Source organism: Podarcis melisellensis (assembly GCF_964234715.1).
Source record: "Podarcis melisellensis genome assembly, chromosome: 14".
Lineage (NCBI taxonomy): Eukaryota > Metazoa > Chordata > Lepidosauria > Squamata > Lacertidae > Podarcis > Podarcis melisellensis.
In genome coordinates, this window is record NC_138546.1 from 13,383,947 (window position 1) to 13,408,617 (window position 24,671).

The window sequence follows — 24,671 nt, forward strand, 5'->3', positions numbered from 1 at the left end:
TGGGCCCTCGTTAGCCACAGCCGTTAATTTTGGGCAGAAGTTGACTATGACCTCATAGTCCCCAGAATCTCAGGAACTGCAGTTTGCTAAGGGTGCTGAGAGTTGTAGCTCTCTGTGAGGGGTGAACTTCAATCCCCAGAATTATTTGAGAGACGTGTGTTTTAAATCTATGTTATGTATACAGGGTTATTGATGGAGGAGGAGATATCCTTCTGCCAGCCTCTTCTCTCCATCCGGGCTCTGTTTAGCCTCGGAGGTGTGTGTGTGTGTGTGTGTGTGTGTGTAAGGGGTGCATAGAATCCCCCAGGGTCCAATGCTAAAGTGAACGACGGGTCTGGCGTATTCCGTTTGCAGAGCTTGCATTGGAGGTGGGAAGTTGGGCTGGGAGAGAGCAGAGCTTTTTGGCAGGCGAGGACCCCTTCGCAGCTGGATCTGTTTATTATTGCTTAGTAAGTGGGTGGCGCTTGCCTCCTCTCCACCCTTAAAAAACAAGCCGCGACTTCTCCGCACAAGCTCTCTTATTTACACTTGTTTATCCGGGGGATAACAGGATTTCCTCTGTGTTGAACCGATGCACTTATTACACTGGCAGTCTTGTCAAGCTGCAGTGAAGGGCCGGACCCATGAACATCCGGGTGGTGGCGCAGGGTGCCCTTGCCATGCCCATCTGTGTCTACAGTGATTTATTTTCCCGATGAAGCCCAGAGGGATGCTTCTTTTGAAAACAAATAAATAAAATCCACAAAGCAAGGGAAGGATGCAGCTTCAAATACATCTTTACGTTCTTGGGTTAACAGAAGAGATCCAATGCAGAGGTTAAAGGTAAAGGGACCCCTGACCATTAGGTCCAGTTGTGACTGACTCTGCGGTTGCCGTGCTCATCTCGCTTTATTGGCCGAGGGAGCCGGCGTACAGCTTCTGGGTCATGACAAAGCCACTTCTGGTGAACCAGAGCAGCACACGGAAATGCCGTTTACCTTCCCGCAGGAGCGGTACCTATTTATCTACTTGCACTTTGACGTGCTTTCGAACTGCTAGGTTGGCAGGAGCAGGGACCGAGCAACGGGAGCTCACCCCGTTGCGGGGATTCGAACCGCCGACCTTCTGATCAGCAAGTCCTAGGCTCTGTGGTTTAACCCACAGGGCCACCCATGTCCCTTAATACAGAGGTTATCTTGCTACAAAATCTAGTAATCCCTCAGTGATTTATTTTGTTGACCATTCTTTATTAAATCTGTTTTCTTGCCTGAAGGAGACGGGATGGCCAATAGCAAGCAATGAAATGTCTTTAAAACAATTCCAAATACAGACACAGGCTTTTTAAGGGCCACTCTTTTTAAGGTCCACTCTTGAGTCCCAGGCCTGAGGTCTTCCCACTTGTAAATGGAGCAAAGCTTGCAATCAAACAGCAATCAGACTGCTAGCACATTTGCAAAGCTAAGCAGACTGGCCCTCATGGCCTCTGGCTCAGGAATCCATTCCCTAATATGAAAGGCCTGGGCAAAAGATTGCCTGCTTGGTGGTGAGAGCTACATGCTCAGAGACACTCTTTTTATCATTTGTGTATTTCCAGTGAGGTGGAAGCCCATGATGAGGTTTGGCTGAAACAAAAGTGTTGCTCTACATCTGTGCTCCTATGCAATGATGGAGATGTTGGCAGGACACATGACTGTTCACGCAGAAGGTCTCAGTTTCAATCCTCAGCATCTCCAGTTTAAAAAGGACCAGGTAATTGGTGATAGGAAAGACCTGTGCTCAAGACTCTGGAGATTTCATGCTACTGGGCTAGGTGGACCAGTAGTCTGACCTGATAGTCTAAGCAAGGCACTATGACCCAGAGCAGGAATAAGGGAACCCTGTGCCTTCTGGGTGCTGTTGGACTCCCAATTCCCATCAGCCTCAGCCAGCATGGCCAGAGGCAGGATGAGTTGCAGTCCAGCAACATCTGGAGGCCTGTATGTTTCTCCATCCCTGATGGGGACCAAGCATGGTGTCTTGTTATTGTTGGGAGTCAAGCAACAACCCTTGCAATAAGTTACCTGAACCAGTGGAGTAGGAGGGTGATAAGACAGAAGGACAACCTGTTCTTCCTCCTCTCTATTAGTAACTGCTTGTTGACAAAGTAGGTCACTTTCTTTCAGGCTTTGCCTTCCTCCTGCCTCTTCTCCAAGTTCAGCCAGTAGCAGCATGTGCTAGTCTTAAATTCTTGACTGCCTCTTGGTCATATTGTCAAACTTAGAATGGCTTTGTTCTCCATGCTTAATAAACTTTTATGTTGTATTGGTCCTTCCGACAAGTGGCCTCACCAGACTATTTCTCTCTGCACACCCCTGCAATATATTTACCGAACTTCCAACAGTTATGAACCACCAGTCGGACTGCAGCCCACCATCCTATCTTTGGTGACTACCCAGGTGCTTGCCAGTGTGCTCCTCTCTTTTTGGGGGAGTCCAGGGCAATCGGGGAAGATTGTTAAACTGACAGATAGGCTGGTAGAAGGTACCAAAGCTGCAGGGCAGGGGTGGAATTAGATACAGACCAACCCTTGGTCTTTGTTAAGCTCCTCCCCACCCCTTTGCTTTGTAGATCGGATATGTCTTTCTAGCCCTTATGATTGCAGAGATAGATTTGAATATGCAATAGCCGAAAATAAGGAGAAAGCCTGCAGTAGCCTTCAATGGTTGAGTGACTTACCTATCCTTGGCCACAGAACCATCTATCCAACTAGGATTCAGATCGAGCCCTTCCGTCTTCTAAAAATACATTTTTTACTCCACCTCTCCATGTCCCCGAACAGGGTCATAATTCCTCTTAGCAGCCGAAGTGTAGAGCTTTCTGTCTCTCGTGCAGCGTTGTGCAGACTAAGAGGAAACCATCGTGGCAGTTCTGCATGCAAAGCACATTGCCATTATTAATTATTGCTCTGCAGCCACGTATCTTCGTCCGCCTGATCGCCGCTCAGCTGTCATTTGTTCCGTTATCAGTCAATGCAGCTTATTGCTTGGATCTGGCGGGGAAAGATTGGGCAGAAATCCGACTCGGCAGCAACTCTGTGGCACGTGGCAGGGTCTGCTTTTGCTTCTGGAGCTGCAGCAGGGAAGAGGAATCTGCTTCAAGGGGCAGAGTTAGGTTTTTGCAGTAGCTCTGCAGAGGTGATTCCAGGCCTTTGAGTCCCTGGGTGGGTAGAATATTGATGGTGCTACAAGGAACTATAGAAAAGAACTGAATTTGCCCCATCTGGAAGATTTGAGCAACCTGATCTGGCACCTGAAACACTTCTGTGTCACTCAGGGCTTGGGAACTTATTTCAGCTGGAGGGCCAACTTAAAATTTTGCAGGGGCCATCCTGGCTGGGTGCCTAATGCAGTCCTCCATGCCATCGTAAAACATCAGACATTAAAAACTTCCTAATACAGGGCTGATTTCATATGTCTTCTAAAAGTTGTGTAGTTTCTCATCTCCTTGACATCTGATGGGAGGGTGTTACACAGTCGCCACCACTGCTAAGGCCATGTGCTTGGTTCCCTATAACCTCACTTCTTGCAGTGAGGGAACCTCCAGAATGCCCTTGGAGGTGAATCTGAGTTTCCAGGCTGAATGATGGGGGTGGAGATGCTCCTTCAGGTATACTGGGCTAAAGCCATTTAGGGCTTTAAAGGTCAGCACCAACACTTTGAATTGTGCTTGGAAATGTACTGAGAACCAATGTAGATCTTTTAGGACCGGTGTTATATGGTCCCGGCGGCCGCTCCCAGTCACCAGTTTAGATGTTGCATTCTGGATTAGTTGTAGTTTCCGAGTCAGCTTCAAAGGCAGCTCATGATGCCATTCGATTGCTTGGCATGGGAAATGGAGAAAACCAAATGCACAAATCTCTGGCTTCTGCTTGGCTCAAATGTAGCCAATTGCACAAAATCACTTCTGTTACTCTGCCTCTTCCTACCTTTGGGTGCAGTGGCGTAGCGTGGGTTGTCAGCACCCGTGGCAAGGCAAGTAATTTGCGCCCCCTAACCCGTGGATTTGCGCCCCCTAACCCTAACCCCCAGATGTTGCGCCCGGTGCAGCCGGCCCCCCCTGCACCCCCACGCTACGCTACTGTTTGGGTGTGTAACCCTCAAAGTTACACACAATAGGATGCAACTCTTGAGCTGAAATAGCCTCTGAACCAGCCCAGTCTAGTCTATTCTCACGGGGCAAAGCTGTACAGTGTCTTGGGCAGAGAAGGTGTTTCCTATCAGCTGCTACTACCCGACCTTTTCAATGGGGGAGGCAGTTTCACACCCGCTCGCCCTGCCAGTTGTCTCCTTTATGGCTTAAAGGGGATTTTCTCCCCTGCACAGCCCTATCTCAGTGGAAAGAGGAAATGAAATACAACTTGAGGCTGACTCTGAGTGGTTATCCATGCTGCGTGATCTCTCGGGAAACAGACTTGTCCTAGAATAGCTCGATCACATGGGGGGTACATGACATGAATAAAATATCCAGAAAAATGAAGGAGAAACCTCTTGGAAAGAGTGAGCTGCCTTGAAACCCTCTCTCATTACTTGTTTGGGCAACACTGAAGCAAAACAACTAGCGCAGAATAATTGCACATCCAGAGCCAAAGGCAGTGGGGGGGGATTGCAAGTTCTGATCATCTGACGTTTGCTCTAAAAGGCTGTTTATCACATCTCTTTCAAACATCCGTGCCGATTGGAATTGCTTCTCCGCACGGCTTTCCATGAATCAATGCATTGTTTGATGCGCTGAGTACCGTACAAATTTTCTCCTTTATTTAAAAGTGAAATATACCTGCTTGGGTCATTGGTATGGCGTGCTGGGTAGAGCTTAGGCTGAGAAGCCTGCTGGGTCAGACAAAAGGCCTGTCTTGTAGGGGGGGGGGGAGACACAGACCTTAGGTCCCAGGGACCAAATGCAGCGCCTGAACCCCCCTCCCCAGACCTTGGGATTTCCCCCCATTTCACACCCCTGACTAGCCTTGCTTCACACCCTCCTTGGGTGTTTTTGCATGGCTGGAATTGAACTCTTATAATGCCCATCTGCTTGCCTGGATGGCAGCTAGAGAGAGATGTGTGCAGAAACTACCCAACTGTACAAACTAACATTTACATGCGTTACACTCCCCAGTTCTGTCTCTGACACCACCCATCACTGGCAAGTACCCTATCCACCCAAGATGGCTGCCCAGAAGACAGTGAAGCTCTCTGAGGAAAAATGGTTCCCCATCCCTGGGCTACACCCACACTATACCTTCAAAGCACATTCTTTCCCTTTTAGCCACATATTGGGTGCTCACTTTTCTGAATGGTGCTTGGTTCAATAATAGCAAAAATAATCATTATCATTGCTTAGTAGTAGTAGTACTTTTATTACTTATACGGTGCCTATCCGACTGGGTTGCCCCAGCCACTCTGGGCAACTTCCAATGTAATATAAACACGGAGCAAAACATCAAAGATTAAAAACTTCCCTATACAGGACTTTCTTCAGATGTCTTCTAAAAGTCAGATAGTTGTTTATTTCCTTCACATCTGACAGGAGGATGTTCCACAGGAAGGGCACCAATACCAAGAAGGCCCTCTGCCTGTAACATCGCTTCTCACCCTGAGGGAACTGCCAGAAGGCCCACAGAACAGTTAATAACAACCCATTATTATTATTATTATTATTATTATTATTATTATTATTATTATTATTATTATACAAGTATTAATAACAATACATTATTAGTTAGTTATAACTGACTAATAATGTATTGTTTCTAGTTTCATTTGTGAACTGCTTCCTGCGAAGCCTCTCAAAGCGATTTCAACATTCAGAAAAATCATGCATAAAACAACTGGATATCTATAAAAAAAAAAAATTTAAACCCAGTGCCAATACAATGGTACCTCGGGTTAAGTACTTAATTCGTTCTGGAGGTCCATTCTTAACCTGAAACTGTTCTTAACCTGAAGCACTACTTTAGCTAATGGAGCCGTGCCACCGGAGCACGATTTCTGTTCTCATCCTGAAGCAAAATTCTTAACCTGAGGTACTATTTCTGGGTTAGCGGAGTCTGTAACCTGAAGCGTCTGTAACCCGAGGTACCACTGTACTGTGATCTATATGTAACAAGCAAAGCAGGTCAGAGTTCTAGCCTGCTCAGGAATTATTATTTGGTATGAGGGAAGCATTCTATCATGTTAGCTCCACCTGGAAATGGAACATAATGTAACATTCTTCTTTGTATCTCCTCGCCTTCTTTGGTTTCAGGCAGGAAAAATGACCCCTTTCCCAACTGTGGCCCTCCTCCTCCTCCTCTTTGTGGTGGGCTACGGATCCTCGGAGAATTCCAGTACCTCCAGAGGGTGCGGCCTGGACCTTTTCCCTCAGTATGTCTACCTGTGTGACCTGGATGCCATCTGGGGGATCGTCGTGGAGGCGGTGGCCGGAGCTGGAGTCTTGACCACGCTGCTCCTCATGCTGATCTTGCTGGCGAGGTTGCCGTTCATCAAGGAAAAAGAGAAGAAGAGTCCACTGGGGGTCCACTTCCTCTTCCTCTTCGGGACCCTGGGCCTCTTCGGGTTGGCCTTCGCCTTCATCATCCAGGAGGATGAGACCATCTGCTCGGTCCGCCGTTTCGCCTGGGGGGTCCTCTTTGCGCTCTGCTTCTCGTGTTTGCTTGTCCAAGCCTGGAGGCTACGGAAACTCGTCCGGCACGGCAAGAGCCCGTCCGGCTGGCAGCTGGCCGGTGTCGCCGTCTGCTTCGCGCTGGTCCAAGTCATTATCGCAGCGGAGTGGATGATACTGACAGTCGTGCGGGACGGGAAACAGGCCTGCCGTTACGAGCCGATGGATTTTGCGATGGCTTCCATCTATGTTATGTTTCTGATGGTGCTGGCCCTGGGCTTTTCTTTCTTCACAGTGTGTGGAAAGTTTAAGAAATGGAAGAAGAACGGAGTGTGCCTCATTCTAACCAGCTTTTTCTCAATCCTCCTTTGGGTTGCTTGGCTGACTATGTACCTCTATGGTAATAACGAACTGAGGAGAAGAGACCAATGGAGTGACCCCACTCTGGCAATAGCACTGGTGTCTAGTGGTTGGGTCTTCGTGATCTTCCACGCTATCCCGGAGGTTCACTGCTCCATCCTCCCATCCCAGCAGGAAAACACACCTAATTATTTTGATACTTCGCAACCGCGGATGCGAGAGACTGCTTTTGAGGACGACCTGCAGCTTCCGCGGAGCTACATGGAAAACAAAGCCTTTTCAATGGATGAGCATAATGCAGGTAAGACGCTTAAACCACAATCTGTTCTTTGCAGGGCAGGGATGGGTCTCCCGCAGCCTTCGAAATTGTTGTAGGGACTACAGTTCCCATCATCCCTGCCCATCGGCTGTGCTGTCTAGGACTGAGGGAGAGTTGGAGTCCAGCAACATTTGGTTGGCCACAGGTTACCCATCCCATATTGAGGGCATTATAATAAAGATGTATTTGGCAGGCGGGAACGCGTTCTGTGGAAAGGAAATTGTGGTGGCAAGTTTTGAGGCAGTGAGAGGGCCTGTTTGACCACGTGCTCCAAATGTCTCCATCATGGTCTTTGGAGGAGAACTAAGGGATGTTTCAGATCCACTAGAACTTACATTTTTGTAGTTAAATGGGTGGTGGGTGCATAATATTTATAGTTCACGTGTAGTGATCACTGAGACGGCATCTAGTTGGGTGAGACAATTCTGCCGGTGTGGCTGGTCCTGGTGTGTTAGAATGACAAGCAATGTTGGAAACTCTGATATAAGCTAGGCAGCAAATGACTCCGTAAACCAAAGTTGCCGTCGGCAAAATGGATTATCTAGTTGCTATTTGGGGGCAAGATGGCTCTAAAGTCTTTATTTTTCAAATGATGGACTGACTGTGATTGATTAAACATCTGACTAGTTCAGATGACAACCTTGAGCTAGGTTAAGAGCTTTGAGAAGAATGGGAACCTTTTACAAAGTACTTAAAGAAACAACAAAATGGACTCCTTGGCAGGTTTTGAATAAACATTTACAAACTTCTTATTGGTAATATATAGACAGATAAATTAAGGATCTTTACAATTCTATAATATGCAGAGAACAACATGTGCTGAAAAACCAGAGAAAGGAGCTGAGGGAAGTCTGGGGGGGAGTGGGGGGGGTTTTCTTTTTTGGGGAGGGGGGAAATGTGGGGAAAGGAAGTTGATATGTTTTTGACAAATTGTTGTGTTGAAATTCCTAATAAAAAATATTCCAAAAAAGAAAAAGAAAAGAGCTTTGAGAACTCGGAGAAGAAAAGTCAATTGATCCAGGGACAGCTCGCATATATATTGGCCTATTCCAACCTCCTTTTCTTAATGGTGACTGCTCCTGCTCAGGCTGCACAGAAAAAGCCATTTGGTTCCAGAGTCTCATTCCGATAGTGCAGATGAAATATAACTGATGGAATTCTACAGGATGGGGTAGGAGTATGTGAAAACAGTCTGGATACAATGATCCCCAGATGGTGGAGATGTCAAGTGCCATCCTGGCACCCAGGCATCTTCGCTTTGTCACAAGTGGTTGAAAGCAAAATGCGCCTAATTTCGAACACGGCTTTTGAGGTGAGGTGACCAGAATTTTGCAACATATTCCAATTGCAGTCACATCATAGCGTATTTTGTGGGTTTTTATGTTTCCTTATACTGTAGTATGACACTTTCCCCCTCCTCAAATTCTGTGACCAAGTTATATGCTACAGCTAGGATAGCTTGCCTTATGCTCTGTGCTACTGACTTTTGGGAGGCTAAATGTTTCCGAATGCCGTTTCTGAGCTGTAAGGTGGCAAGAGCAACCAGCTCTGGTGTGGGGTTCAATATTCTAACAAGGTAGGGAAAGAAAAGGAAACTTTTGTGATTGGTTATGAGCACATCCTTGCATTGGAAAAGATAGAGCAGGTCAGGTTATTACAGAATAAATGGATTCCTGCTGTACATAAAGCAGGCAGAGAAGTTTTGAAGGATGTGTAATGGGCATTGGGAGGGCAATAATCAGGCTGTAATAAGAACATCAGCAGGGCCTTGCTGGATCAGGCCAAGAGTCCAGCATCCTGAGGCCCTTCCAGATGTACCGTTAGCAGCACTATAACTGTTTAGGATTCCCCTCCCCCCCTCATTGCATCATTTTATCACTATTCCGGAATACTGCAGTCATCAAACCAGTTTTCTTCTATCACAGAAAAATGCAACCTTTGTGAAAGACCTGGAATATGTTCTGCAATATGTTCCTTGTGAGGAAGGTGCCTTGTGCAATTTCCCACATTTTGTCTGGCATTTGGGGTGTGCTTTAAGCAGCTTCTGTTTCGTGCCGTTTCTAAGAGGATTGGGCAAATTCATGGAGGATAAGCCTATCAATGGCTACTATGCATGATGACTATACTCCACGATTGAAGGCAGTAATGCTATTGAATACCAGTCGCTGTGAACCGCAGGAAGGGCGATTCCTCTCACCCTCGGCTCCTACTTGCGGGTTTCCCAGACGCATCTGGGCAACAGGGTAACAGGATGCTGGACCAGATGAGTAATTGGCCTGGTCTAGCAGGTCCTTCTTATGGTCTTACATTCCCCCTCGTCCTTTTTTGACAAGAGGATATCCATAGCTAAGACCCAAACAGTGAACTCAAGAAGTTCCTGCAGCCTGACCTCAGGAATCCTGCGAATGAGCTATCGATACCCTGTTTTGCCCACTTGAAACTCCCAGCATTTGCCGGTTGAATGAGCAAGAGAATGGAAGTGACATGGCTGCAGCCACAAAACGTTTCTCAGTGTCGGAAACTCTTGATAAATAAGCTAGGCGGCAAATGGCTCTGTAAACCAAGGTTGCAGTCGACACAATGAAATGTCCAATTGCCATTTCTGGGCAGCTGTAGAGTCTTTTTTTTTTTCAAATGATGGACTGACTGCGATTGATTATCTGGCTAGTTCAGATGACACCCTTGAGCTAGGTTAAGAACATGAACCTTAAAGAAGAAAAGTCACTTTATCCAGGGACAGTCCACATGAATATTGGCCTGTTTCTACAGGATGTGGTATTAGTGTGCAAGGACAGATCCAATGACCCCCCCCCCACATGCACCACCAGATGATGGAGATATCAGGCGCCATCCTGACACCCGGGCATCTTCACTTGGTCACAAGTGGCCGATAGCCAGGTGCAAAATTTGCCTGGCGCCTGGCGAATTTCAAACACTGTTTCCAATCTGAACACATCCTTTCATTGGTGTGTAGAAGGAAAAAAGCACCATCGTCCTCAAAAAAAACACACAACAATAGTGGTGTGTATCTGTTGGTGTGGACAACATGCTACAAATTTTCTCCCATAAACATTGGAGTGGCCAGCAGCCATATTGTTCTAAACAAAGCATCTGCAGGAGTCACCCAGATGATTCTGGCATGCGATCCTTACTTATGAGGAGTACTGTAAGAGTACTCCTCCTTTACAGTTGTGAAATGTTGGCAGGCATGTGTCTAAGGGGTAGAAATGATCTGTACATCTTGTGCAGCCTCCACTACTCAGTTTAGATGCTGATGTAACAGTCATAAAAGATGGGGCCATTTGCTTGCAGTGCATTGTGCTGTAGCACTGGGCTGCGTCCCGCTCCTCGTATCACCTTTCGGACACTTGGGTTGGGGACGGAGTCTGCAACGGAGCAATCTTTTTGAGAGCTGAGCGCCACTCAGGCCCCCAGCGACCGCCCCAGATTGCCAAGAATGACAGCCATGTAATTCAGCTTAAAGGGACGAGGCTAATCAAGCAGGAGCCTGTTCCCGCTGTGAAAAGATTATCCTGTCAGGCGCAGGAGAGAGACACACATGCAGTAATCCAGGCATACCCTCCATCCCATCTGCTCGGACATGAAGGATGCAGCAGGAGCAACAGTTTTGTCCAAACAGAGACAGCTTGGCAGCTTCCTATTTAATAATAATAATAATAATAATAATAATAATAATAATAATAATAATAATAATAATTTATTATTTATACCCCACCCATCTGGCTGGGTTTCCCCAACCACTCTGGGCGGCTTACAGCAAAGTACAGTGGTACCTCGGGTTACAGACGCTTCAGGTTACAGAGTCCGCTAACCCAAAAATAGTACCTCAGATTAAGAACTTTGCTTCAGGATGAGAACAGAAATTGTGCGGCGGCGGTGGCACGGCGGCAGCGGGAGGCCCCATTAGCTAAAGTGGTACCTCAGGTTAAGAACAGTTTCAGGTTAAGAACGAACCTCCAGAACGAATTAAGTTCTTAACCTGAGGTACCACTGTATTAAAATACTGTAGTCTGTTAAACATTAAAAGCTTTCCTAAAGAGGGCTGCCTTCAGATGTCTTCTAAAAGTCTGGTAGTTGTTCTTCTCTTTGACATCTGGTGGGAGGGCGTTCCACAGGGCGGGTGCCACTACTGAGAAGGCCCTCTGCCTGGTTCCCTGTAACATGGAGTTCCTAGGGCATTCTCTCCAATCATCCCTGTTGCTCACCCCACGTCCAAGCAGTGAGAAATTTCAGGGTTACAGTGCTCATCCTAGGTTTGGTTTCCCTTAGAATTAGGTTACTAGAGCCTTGTTATTTTTGTGATTGTTTTGGTGGTAGTGCCTGTGATGCCTAACCTGTGTTTCTCACTATGAGAATTGACTTCACCTCTTCTTAGTCCCACACAGCATGGCCAGTACTTAGGGCTGATGGGAGTTGTAGTACAACAAGCCCTGGAAGGCCACATCAACTATCTAAAAACAAAGTGTGTCTTTTCTTTTCCTTGGAACGATTGGTGACATAAAAAGCGGCCTCATAAGTTGTTTTCAACTGTGTTTAATGTGTTTTAATGTGGTAACCTATCTTGTATCTTCAGCTGTTTAGTATGCGAGTAACCAGCCACCGCCAATTTAAATCTTTGTTTCCTCAGCACAGCTCTGAATTTGGAGTGCTCCATGTCAAAATGTTTGTAGTGAGATGACAGGCGAGTTTTGAAAGCTTTTGAAGATGCTGGTTTGTTGGGGCTGGTTTTCCCGCACCCCAGATCCCACGAAAGACTGCTGATTTTGTCACATGGCTGAATTCTGGTTCATTTGGAAGTTGACTTCTAAAGCCTTGGCTTTACTTTTTCCCCCATCGTCTTTGAATTCTTACTACGTAGAAACAAATGAGAACTTAGCACTCCTCCTTAACATATTGGATTGTAGAGCTATAGCACCTTGGGAAGGACTGCAGCTCAGTGGTAGAACATCTGCATTGTATGCAGAAGGTGCCAGGTGGAGTCTCAACCTGGCAGCTCCACGTAGGGCTCAGAGATGGACCTAGAGACCCATCAGTGCTGACAATACAGACCTAGGTGGACCAGTGGTCTGACTCAGTATCATGAAGGCCCATAGCTGAGTGGTAGAGCATTTGCTTTGCATTTGGAAGGTCCCAGGTTTGATCCCCAGCTTCTCCAGTTTGAGAAGAACTGTGTCTGAAACCATGGAGAACCAGTGCTAGTCAGTGATACTCTGGGATGTGGAACCTCAGGTCCTGGGGTCAGACATGGCCTTCCAGGCCTCTCTATCAGGACCAGCATTCAAATTAGTCAGGCGCCAGGCACATTTTCCCAGTAGTGATGTATGGAAGTGAGAGCTGGACCATAAAGAAGGCTGATCGCCGAAGAATTGATGCTTTTGAATTATGGTGCTGGAGGAGACTCTTGAGAGTCCCATGGACTGCAAGAAGAACAAACCTATCCTTTCTTAAGGAAATCAGCCCTGAGTGCTCACTGGAAGGACAGATCGTGAAGCTGAGGCTCCAATACTTTGGCCACCTCATGAGAAGAGCAGACTCCCTGGAAAAGACCCTGATGTTGGGAAAGATGGAGGGCACAAGGAGATGGGGACGACAGAGGACGAGATGGTTGGACAGTGTTCTCAAAGCTACCAGCATGAGTTTGACCAAACTGTGGGAGGCAGTGGAAGACAGAAGTGCCTGGCGTGCTCTGGTCCATGGGGTCATGAAGAGTCGGACACAACTAAACATCAGCCACTGGCGACCAAGTGAAGTTGCCTGAGTGCCAGGGTGAGACCTGGCATCTCCACCATCTGGAGGTGCATGCCTGAGGAATCAATGGAACTGGACTGTTTCCACACACTAATACCACATTCTCCTAATATGATAAAGCTATCTGAACAAACTCTAAAAACAGCAAAAGCAACGTTTCATCAAATATTAAATTGATCTTCCATAAATGACCGTGTTACACCTCAGGGAAAGCTTTCCTAGGCAGAAATGTGTTCAGTAAACACCAAACTATCCACAACAGGTTTAAGAGGGCAGTGAAGGAGGAGAGGTTGTTGCCATGTGCAGAAATGAAATAAGGGGATGACCAAATAAAAACCAGAAGTTCAGGGAATCTGTGGTGTCTCAAATAAAAACAATCCTCTTTATTCAATAGCACATCAATGGTCCAGCAAGAGAGGATTTATATTTCTAGTGTAAGAGGCTGCTGGGTTTTTTTCTGGTGTGTAATTTTTGCCCAGGTGCAGAAGAGGTGAACCATGGGCTTGCTGTGCAATGCCTTCTGATGTGCTTAGCAGTGATGTACGCAGTCCTTGGCTGTCCAGAATTTTAATATCTTTTGGCTGTCCGGTTAACTTTGTCCTTTGATACAGAAGTAACACAAAATTCTAGCTAATCAGGAACAACTGAAAATTGGTCACACTGCTGGAACCAACCACATTACAGGTCACTACCATCGAGTAGCCAATCAGATTACAAATGGGCGCCCACTGGCAGAATTCCATGGAAGATTAATCGCTGTTCACCTGCACTGAACCCATCAGTCGGTAGATTTAAATGTACACTACCGCTGTCTGGAAAGTGTGTCTGTCCTCTGCCCCCTTTGTTGTTTTTGACTCAGATTAACATGGAAAGGAAAGCCTCTCCCCAACATCTGCCTAAATCTGAATATTTGTGAATCTTTCATGTCAGTCAATATTTTCACCATCTGTATTGAAATTTGCAGATTGCAGCAAGCTTGCTAGATGTTATTTCACAAAGGCGATATAATAACTACATATATAGAATATATTGGAAGCTTCACAGTGGAATGGGATATGAGAAACCAAATATTGCCTGACCTCCCATCTTTTTTGCTGTGACCAAAATTGAGAGCTCTTCCTTTTCTAAAACATCTGTAATACTATATACATTCGTCTAGGCATGACAGCACAGTGGGGCTTCCTTCTGAGTCAACAAGCAAGATTGTCATGCACTTCTGTCAGCAAAGTGGGAAAGTATTTGCCCTCTGCTGTCCCAGAAGCAGTGGAGGCTGGTCCATTAGAGTGAATGGAGTTCTGCCCCACCAGCCTCAATCTCTCTCTAGCCATCCTCCAACTGCCTGCCTCCTCTGTGTTGCCCTTGTAGAGTTCAGCAGGGAGGAGGATGGGACAAAAGTAGGCTCTAGCCCTGCCTGCCATTGGTTCTAGCTCCCCCTATTGTTGGTCTTCCAGCAGTCCACCCTACCAGTCCCAATGGGCGCCAGCCATCAATATAAGTCAAGAGTCTATCTAATGGGCTTAAGTAGATTTAGGTGGGTAGATTTCAGTGAAACATTAGGAAGAACTTCTCTTGAGCAGATAAAAAAAAATGGTGTAGATTGGGAGAAATGCACAATAAAATGTTAATGAATTTTTATTAGGATTTTTCTTTTTTTTAAAAAAAGAAACTGCAAATACTTTCACAATGTTTTGCATTGCTTCGACTCTTTTCTGTAGAGTTAAATTCATCAGCTTTTCATTTCATTGTGGTGTAACTTTATCAGCTTTGTAGCTTTCTGAACTGGTACTTTATAAGAAAGATAAATCAATATGAAAAACCTCATAAAATGAAAAGTAAACAATTGTTTTTGGGAGATGGATGGACAGCAAGCTGATGTAGAAATGTAAAGAACTAAATTTAAGACTGGAAAAATGAGAAACCGAGAGAAACTGAAATCACTAGATTTTCCCATCTCTAGTTGCCATCTATTAAGTTTAGGAATAAGGTTTTCCTTTTGTTCTTTGTACTTCCATGTGATGAAATATTTGGGCAGATCCACATTATAAATAAAATTATTTTTTTTTTTTTTTATTATTATTATTATTATTATTATTATTATTATTATACATTTGAAGTGCATCTTTAAAGCGCACATCTTTCCCCAAAGCATCCTGGGAACTGTAGTTTACCCCTCACAGACCCCAAGCAAACTACAGATCCCATGATTCTTTGGGGGACATCTTGTGCTTTATATGTGCTTTGGATGCGCTTTAATTATATGGCATGGATAGGATATGCTCTCTGTTTCAATACTCAGAGGTAGTATTATTCCCTTCCTTTCCGAGGTTTAGGATGTGAGTGCAGGTGATCCTTAGGTAATCAAAACAGTAGTAAAGAGGGAAGGTATCAGCAGATTTCTGGGCGGGAGCAGACATCCCAAAGGTTTGCAGAGGTACATAAAATACTTAGAGTTGGAGAAAATAAGGCAAGAGTGTAGCAGAGCCCAGAAATGGCCCAATGAAGACTGGGCATGGTCAGTGATCACAGAACGTTGACTGGTTGCTGGAAGGTGGCATGTGTGGAAAACCTGGCAAGGATTGAAATAGAATGGAGTTGGCTGGAATCCTCGATGGGGACTTGGTGCAACACTTGGTTGCACCTACCATTTGCACCCACAGTGGCCATTAGGATGTCAACCTGCTCGCAGACATCCTAGAGGCATCTGGTGGGCCAGTAAGGGAAGCAGGACACAGTTCTCTTTTTTATCTTTCCAGAATGCAAACATCTTTCTTTTACCTGTCTTTTCTTTCTCCCCACCCCGCACCCCAAAATATACCACACACAGCTTTGCGGACTGCAGGATTTCGCAACGGCAGCCTGGGTAGCCGTCCCGGCGCCCCCTTTAGAAGCAACGTCTACCAGCCCACTGAGATGGCAGTTGTCCTGAATGGTGGGACTGTAAGTATCAAAATGTGACTCTAGAAGATGCTGCCTTTTAGGGTGAATGCCCAACCTCTGGTTTCAACTCAGAACTTTATTCAGTTGGATGCTTACGCATATTTGGGAGGGGGGCAAGGTAGACTGGGGACATGAACAGTTCAAATAATAAGTATTGCATGCAGTCCTTCAGAAGATGACTTAAATTCCAAATTTTCCTGACATTGTTGGGCCGTTTAAGCTTTTGCTGCTAAGATTGTTCTTTTCAGGATTGGTCCAAACAATGCCACCCTCCTCTAAATGAGTAATATTTCAGTGTCCACCATCAACAGCAATTCAGGTGTCTGGGTTTATATTTTTAAAAATTGCAACACACATCTGGGTTTTGTTTCCTTTTTGAAAAGCCAGCACTTTCCCTACAAAGGCCCTCTTTCGCTGAGGACATTACCACCTTTCCTTATGATAGTTCCACAGACACACACACACACACACCCGTGCCTGTGCTGAGCTCCTGATAGAAACGCACAGCTCCAAACAGAGGCCCGCACAAGAGAGTTTGCTGAAACGGGTCTGCGTGGCCTTGGGACGCGAGATGCTCTCTTAATCCGCAGCCAGGTCACTGCGAGAGTGGCTTACGGAGAGATCTGGAGCCAAACAGCCTCCTTACATCTCATTTGCATTGTGTGTGTTTAAGTGCACCCAAGAAACTCCATAGGCCGCTTTTCTGTGTGCTCACTCTCTCCGGCTTGCTGATGAAAGGAAAACGCTCATCCCCCCCCCCCACTTTTTAAAAAATTTCCATGCCTACATACATGCTGCTTAAAAGGCTACTCGTGAGCCAGCTTCTGCTCCATGCAAATTGGGCTGTTTTCTTTTTATTATCATTGGGGGGTTTTGCTGATACCATAATGCAGATTTACACACAATCTTTTTTTATTTTTATTTTTTTGAAATGCACAAATATTAACATCAGTTTGTTCACCCGGCGGGAGGGGTGTGTGTGGAGGGACACTGTTGGACAGAGCCGCTGGGAGCCAGAATGCCCCTGTGAGGATGTAACCAGTTGGAGGGGGAGCTCAAGAGCGGCTCTCTGCAGCTAATACTGCTCTGAGCTAATGCCATTCCAAGCTGCAATAAGCTGCCCTCTCCCTCCCTCCCCAAGCCACAATTTAGTTGATTATACTGGCTGCAACTTGGCTTTTCATCGCTAGGTCTGAAAGAGGCAGTTTGCTTTTGTGGCCTTTCCCTAGGAGTCAACGTTAGATTTAGAAATATCCGCTAAGTGCCATGACTGAGGCTGAGATTTGCACACCACAAGACTAAAATCTAGTGGGGGGCGTGTTTCAGTTTATTCACTCAATATTCATCACCCACAATAAATATTTTTTAAAGTTGAGGTTCTTCCCCTCCTTTGTAGGTGCCTGTGCTTTGGGCAATGGAAGCTGGTCCAATACACTGACCACAGTTAGCTCCCATCTGTCTGCCTTCTTACATACAAGCCGTCCAGCTGGTGCCCCTGGCTATCACCTTCCTCCTCTTGTCTCAGATTTGCCCTTGTAGGAGGATGGGGACCAAGCTAGGACGAGTCTGCTATTAGCTCTAGCGCTACCTACTGTTGGCTTCCCTGCCTTCTGGCCTACCAGTCCCAGTGGGTACCAGCCAATACAAGCTTTGGCCCATCTCACTGAAGTAGTCAGCTGGAGTCTGGACTGTACCATTTCCAGGCTGCATGACTGAAAGCTATCATGTCTGAGGGGAAGGCTAGTCTAGAACCCTCCTTCTTGGGAGACATCATAATTTGGTGGTCCCAATTTCATTCCCTGAAATATTCTCCAGAAGGGATGGGAAAGGGCTGGAGATCCCAGAAGCTAGAATTTGGTGATTTTGTCCTTCAGCTGTAGAATGCTGCTTCATAATGTTCATAAAGAAAAGGATGAAGGACCCGGGTATCCAGCCCAGAGGTTGCCCACCTCACTGACAGCTAGGTCTTTGCGGAGGATGTTACAAAAACGCCTCGGGTTGTCTCCAAGTGAGCCCTATTCAGAGCAGGCCTGCTGAAAGTCGCGGACCAGCAGTGATCATGCCCATTAATTCCAACTCTCAAGTAGGACTTAACATTGGCTACAGCCCTTAGCATACTGACTGACCATGGTGTTAATTTGGGATGGCTCTGTGTGCTTTTGTGTATGTAATGTAGCCTGTCTTAAGTGATTTCTTAATGAATGCTTAGTTATGGCTTTATTATCCTTATTTCCAGATTCCAACTGCTCCACCAAGTTACACTGGAAGACACCTTTGGTGAAAAAGCTTATAGGCTGTAGAGGATGAGAGAGAGAGACAGATTTTATTTCCTGGCAGTGTGCGTTGTTTTATTTTTTTTCTGAGGGAAGAGTGAATAATCCTAGCACAGGACACCAGCAGTGCGGGAGGAAGGGACCCATCCACGGAGCATGGGAGATCCTAGACCGGATAGCTTGTTGTTGTTTTAAAAATAAAAATAAAAATGTGAGCGCCGTTTGAATTGATAAGCTAACCACAAAAGCAAAACCTCTGCAGTGAAATATAAGCTAAAACTAAGTTTAAAAATAGACGTAGGCGCACTCTTCCAAAAATAAAAACGGGAGAAAGGGGACACAGTGTTCAGAAATGGCAAGGCAACTCTCTGCTGCAACCAGAACGCAAGGCAAATATGGCCTTTGTCCGGCCATCCAAGTTTTGAGATGAGGATAGAACAAAAAAAGTCCTTAATTCAGATTGCCGCTGCTCTCAGCCCGGCAGGCTTTCTTACAACTTAACTGGCCATCTTGGAAAGGAGAGAGTGGTCATAGGGTAAGAAAAAAATTAAAATAAAATTATATCCATCTAGAATAGTGTTTCCTGACCATCCCAGGCCCTTTTTAAAGGTCATTTCTCACTCCAAAATGAAGGAAAGTACCACTGTGTATATACTGGGTTTCTAAGGCCAGCCGTACGAGGGTGAGGAACCAACTTTGTTATTTTAGAAAGTGCAGGCTGGTCCATGGCGGCTGGCCTGCCACTCTCCCCCCCCCCCCCGAAGCACCCTAGGAAGTTGCACAGCAACCTTCCTACAGAAAGGGGGCGGGGCTCTGTTTGCTCCGCCTCTTTTGCACACGGCCATGTCAAAGGCAGCCCTTGCTATTAAATTGTGTTGTGTGGAAGGGATTGGGAGAGAGAGGACAGGCCAAGGCGATTGTAGCTCCTAAGTGTGTCCAAGAAGTGGAGCCAGACACACAGGAAATCTAGGAAAATTGAGGCACCCCTTGGGCAGGGTTCACTAAAAAACGTTGGATTCCCCCGTCACTCTCCTCCCAACTCCAGTTTAGCACTGGAGCCTCATTGACTCCAATGGGTTGTTCATTTCCTTGTGTGCTTTTTTTTATTTTTACGGAGGATTTTATTCCTTTGTGTGTTTTCTAATGGGATTATTTTCATGTGGGGGTTGGGAACGAAGTGTGTGGTTGTTTCCCCACCCTGTTTCACCAGAGGGTCCCATGTGCCTGCCTGCCTTTTCACATTTTTATGGTTTTAATGATGTTCGCCAGAGCATCCCTTCATTTGTTTAGCATTGAACGCATATTGGGCATGTGAACAGCCATCACATCCTCCAGTCAAGCCAGCATTATGCCCTGCTTTCCTACAGAAAAAAAAGCAATTGAGGTTTGCTTGTGTTTTTTTTTCTAAACACACACACACACACACACACATATTACATGAAGTTGCAAAGTATGCGGAAGGATGGAATTCTTTTGCACCTGTTCTCATTAATATATATCTATTTTCAAATGGTGAATATAAATGATAATGTAACAAAATAAAGACCACATAACAGAGTAGCTTTGCAAGGCTGTATCCTGCAAAGAAAGGAGGCAAGTTTTTTAAATTTTTACTTTGGGAAATGTCCCTGGTTTCTTTACTATAAGCCTGGTCTTGTTAATTTCGGCCTAGTTCTCATTGAGGTCACCAACTCGTTGTTTGGGAAGTAGTACAACTTCAGACTTAACAACCGGTTTTTTAACAAGAGTTTTCTGGCAAAGGGTGGGTGGCCACAAATCAGGGATGTTGGAGGTGTTTGGAATAGATCAGGTGGTTTGGATTCAGCGACGTCTGGAGCACTCTTCCAATGCTTGTAAGGAGCTGGAGGCGCATTTGATTGAAAACTCTTCTATGCAATGGACATTCCTTGCCCGCAGAAAGCCAGCAAGTTGGGGAAAACCCTGCCATGCTATGTTTCTATATGCAGGGGTTTCTATTCATTTGTGATTAGGAGAACTCCACCCTAGATCTGGCACTGCTCTTAGATTCTCAGGTGGTGGTGTCAAGCATAAGTAATTTTCCTCTGCTCTGCCTGGTGTGCCAGCACCACCCGTTCTTGGAATCTAGCCATGGTTACACCTGTGTTTGGCATAGCAAGGCTGGAGTACTGTCCCATGCTGCCTGTGGGGCTGTCCTTGGAGAGTGATCAAAAGGTGTCGGTGGTTCAAAACACAGCAGCTGTGGAAGCCAGTTTGAGGGGTCATTGTCTTTTGTTCTTGTACCAGCTTGAAGCTTCTGGAGAACCATTGGCAGTGAAAAAAGATAATCCCGGTTTAGATGGGGGAAAGTATTAAGCATTTTCCTGTGTTAGAATCTGGACACAATCCATTATGCTCCTTATTACATCTAAAGTCCAATTAGGATGAAGGCAGGGTGGGTGACTTCTATGGCTGCAGGGGCCAGATCTTTATGTCCCCATTCCTGTGAGTCAAACCCCTGTCAGTCACCAGACCTCAGGTGATTGGCAGGAGGGTTTATCCCACTCATCATAAAATTTCCATTGACAACACTGCTAAAATGAAGCTTTCGCTCTCCTCTGTTTTAGCAGAAATTTCAATAGAAGCTACTTGGTACTATTGGAGCAAGGTTCATTCCCTTCGCCTGTCAGCTCATGGGCTGTGGGAGTGTAGCTTGCTCCACAAAGGGAGCAATCGGGAGCTCATTTCAAGCTCCCGGTTGTTCCTGTGTAGTCATGTAACTTGTCAGCTGTCCACCAAGCAGCCATGATTCATGAGGAACAGTCTCACGGGCAAAATTGGGAATACTGCCAGGCCAAATATGACCTGTGGGCCAGAAGTTCCCAATCTCTGGCTTAGGACCAAGATTATCTTAAGGCAAGGGTAGCTAAACATCAGGGATGATGGTATTGTTATGGTCCAACATCATCTATAGGGCCCCACGTTCATTACCCCTTTCTTAGGAAGAGAAGGCCCTTAAACCTTACCTGAGCTCATTTGTCCAAGGTTTGGATGGTGGGACCAAAGGAAAGAGCCTTCTCCGTGGTAGCACCCAGACGACTGAGTCTTTTTCTCAAGTTTCACCCCATCCATTCACTCAAGCTCTCCTGCTATCAGGTGGAGAGACTTTTTTTTTTAGAAAAGCATTGGACTTTTATGTTTTGATCTCTCAGCCTTCCTGCTCTGTTGTTTTGTGGGGGGTGAAAAATTGATGCTGTTCTTGCTGTTGTATTCATGATTTGATTGTATTGTTTTAACGCCTCTTTTCTGTATCGTCATTGTTGTTTAAGATCATGTCAGCCACCTCGAGCTGCTCCCGTTGGAAGCGAAGGGCGAGGCATAAAGCCCCAAAATAGAGACATGAATTAAGATGTTCTACCTGCAGTCTGAAATAGTATACCTTCACCTCAATGAGAACTAGGCCTTTAATGTCCATGAGTAGCCTCATTGACCCTGGCTGGTCTATTTAGTAGCAAAAGGGGTACAAGATCAGGATTTTTGTGATGCACACTTATATAGTCTAAAAGAAAGTTATATTGCCATTCTTGCCATGATTATCTTACCAAGTCCCGTCCCCCCACCCCCCGGACTAGGTAATAGCAATAACTTTTTTGTTGTGCACAAACAGTTGCTTTATGTGCTCTCAACAGAAAAGAACCACACACGGTGAATGCATTCAGAAAATGTATAAATATTAGTGTTGCATTTTATTGAGATTTGAACAGGTTGGGTCTCATTTTATCACTATATAAAATCTTAGCTGGTGCTTTCATGTGTGGGTTTTATTTCAAGGGAAATGGAAAAAGTGCAGTTTGAAAAATGGACTTTTCTTAAACTTCTATTATTAAAAAAACCACACACATAAGATACACATGGCATAAATGGCAAAACAATTTTCTTTTTCCCAGCTGAGTGTTGATATATTTTTGGAAGCGATTGGGTTGGTGGTATTTCTTTTTTTAATTATATGGGGGTGGGGGGGCTGACTTTAAAGAAAAAAATACTTTCAAGGAGTGTAATTTAAGATGTTCAATGTTTGTTTGTTTGTTTTTTAGACAAGAAGGGATTTAGCAATCCTGCTTCCCCTTAAGTCAATGGCAGTTTGGGATCTTAAAGACAGGGCTGGATCCTGCAAACACAGGACTTCCCTTAACCACTCATGTCAACCCGAGCCTTGCTTCATAGTGGTGGGAGGTGTGCAGATTAAACCTTAATAAAATAAAATAAATAAAATAAGGGATTGATTCATTTTCCCAGCAAGTTAGTTTTGGAATGAATTTATATTTTTGTCAGTCTGTAACTTGTGATGTCAGATTCTGCCACCCCACCCCCCAAAAAAAAACCACTTGTTGATTTTTTTAAAAGGGGCACTTTTATGTTAAGTTATATTTTTGTTAATGTAACGAAGTTGTTTATACTTTTGCCTTTTGAGGAAAGTGATTACGAATGTAAAGCATCTGTAACTCCACAACAGTAAGCACAACTACTTGGGGGGTGGGATTTGGTTTCACTGTAACTCACTCTAGGAAGCGTAAAAGCTACTATGTTCTCCATTGTTGCCAATCAATAATGCCACTCAAATGGGGTGGGAGGAATATATATGTATATATATTTTAGGATGCAACCCTATGCACACTTTCCTGAGAGTAAACCCCATTGAATACCATGAAACCTACGTTTGAGTAGTTATGGCAGAATTGTGTTCTATAAGGCACCTTAGACTGTTGTCGACATGCTGGTTTTTGAGATTAGCTAGGTGGCACCCCTATAAGATGGAAGAAAAATGCAATGCATTAAGCAAATACACCAGGGGTCACTATCCTTTTTTGGACCAGGGGGGTCACATTTTCCATTTTGAGAGATTGCTGGGGGGTGCCTTTCACAAACGGACTGCCAACGGGGTGTGTGTGACATAACACAACATGGTTGTCGTGGAAGGCATGGCGTCACAGAGAATTAGAGAGTACAATCAGGGCAAAGCTTTTCCCATGGCTGTATTTCCATGGGAGAAGAGGCTTGTTCTGTTGAATTTCTTCCTGGAAAATAGGGAAGAAGTAGGGAAAGTGCATTAAAGAGGAGAGGGAAGCAGCAGCTCTTTAGGACCGCAGGGATTCCTATTGCCTGATGTCCAAGCGGGGCTCTGACTTCGCCCATTGGCTAAGAACACTGGCAGGTGAGAGGAGCCAGGCTGGCTCATTTCACAGAAATTACTGAGAGCTGGTGAACCTTGCACTGCACTGTGCAAAGGATTGCGTCCTCCAGTTGCAAACAGCCTGCACCTATTTGAAGACTAGCAAAACTGTACCCATTGGCTTCGGTTGAGCAGCTCTGGTGGGTGCATACATGGAATTTTGGGCATGTGCCCCATCCAGAGCCCCATGAAATTTTGGGATTGAAGCCACTGACTTGGAGTGGCTCTGGTGAGGGCACACGTTAGCCCTGAGCTGTAGATGAATGCTGGTGGCCAACCTGAGTGCACCACCCAGATTAAGGGATCTTCTGCTATACAGTAGCCCTTTTCACACCCCGTGCAAGGAAGATCCAGGGGTTGGGAGGTAGTTTCCACTCCAGCATCTCTTTTTGAGATGGTGGAGAAGGTTTCAAGGGGCACAGATGCCCTTGTCAAAGGATCCTGTGTCTTGCAGGATGCAGTCCTAGATAAACAAGGTATGTTAAAATTCTAGCTTTAACTGCTAGGCAATGGCATCGTTCTTGGCTTACCTCTGCTTGAGGCTTCTGTTCTAACCAAAGGCAGTACAACTGGAAGCACATGTAGCTTTTATTTAAAAGAGAACAGATTGGACTACTCTTGCCACCTTACCAGATTACACAGCAGGTGCTTTTATTAACTGATGAGAGCCAAGTCTCATTTTTTTTGATAATATATATATTTATTAAATGTATTAATGTGCATTTTTTATAATGTCCCCTTTTCCCACTCTGCTGACCGTTGCATACTGTTTAATCTTGTACATCTTTGGAAAGGTTTTCAAGACAATCAAATGTGTACCATAATGACTGTACATAAAGATACGAAATTTAAAACGAAAACAAAACAAAAAAAGTTGTAAAGCATGGGCAAAGACATTTTATTTTCAAAATGCTGTTCTTAACAAAACAAAACAAAAATAAAGGCTTTACTATTTACTTACAATGTGGTGGTCATTTTGGTTTTGTCCTTCGAAAACACGAAGGGTTGACATTTTTGTAACGTTCAAAGAGGCAGCGTCCCGTTCCATTGGCACAGGTGTTAATGGGGTTCTGGCTAGATCTCTTGAGGGGCTTCCAATGACTTCTCAGCTGGTCATGCCATTCGAACAGGGTGGTAGCGCCACAGCAGCAACAGCCAACATGGTGCCTTCTGCATGTTGTGGATTACAACTCCCTTCAGTGTGATCAGGAGT

At 45.3% G+C, this 24,671-nt stretch overlaps 1 protein-coding gene across 4 annotated transcripts in view; it reads left to right on the plus strand.

The window, feature by feature from the left end:
• Positions 1-24,421, plus strand: part of GPRC5B (G protein-coupled receptor class C group 5 member B) — a 29,341-nt gene extending 4,920 nt beyond the window's left edge. For 2 of the 4 annotated variants that reach the window (XM_081888893.1, XM_081888894.1), the window contains exons 2-4: positions 6,256-7,273; positions 15,885-15,997; positions 18,234-24,421. In XM_081888893.1, the coding sequence (XP_081745019.1) occupies positions 6,265-7,273; positions 15,885-15,997; positions 18,234-18,278 (1,167 nt within the window). In that variant the 5' untranslated portion in view covers positions 6,256-6,264 and the 3' untranslated portion in view covers positions 18,279-24,421. Of the gene's footprint in view, positions 1-792; positions 823-4,500; positions 4,515-6,255; positions 7,274-15,884; positions 15,998-18,233 lie in introns of those variants that run through there. The other 2 variants (XM_081888892.1, XM_081888895.1) reach the window with 2 other exon arrangements.
• The last annotated feature ends 250 nt before the right edge of the window (positions 24,422-24,671 follow it).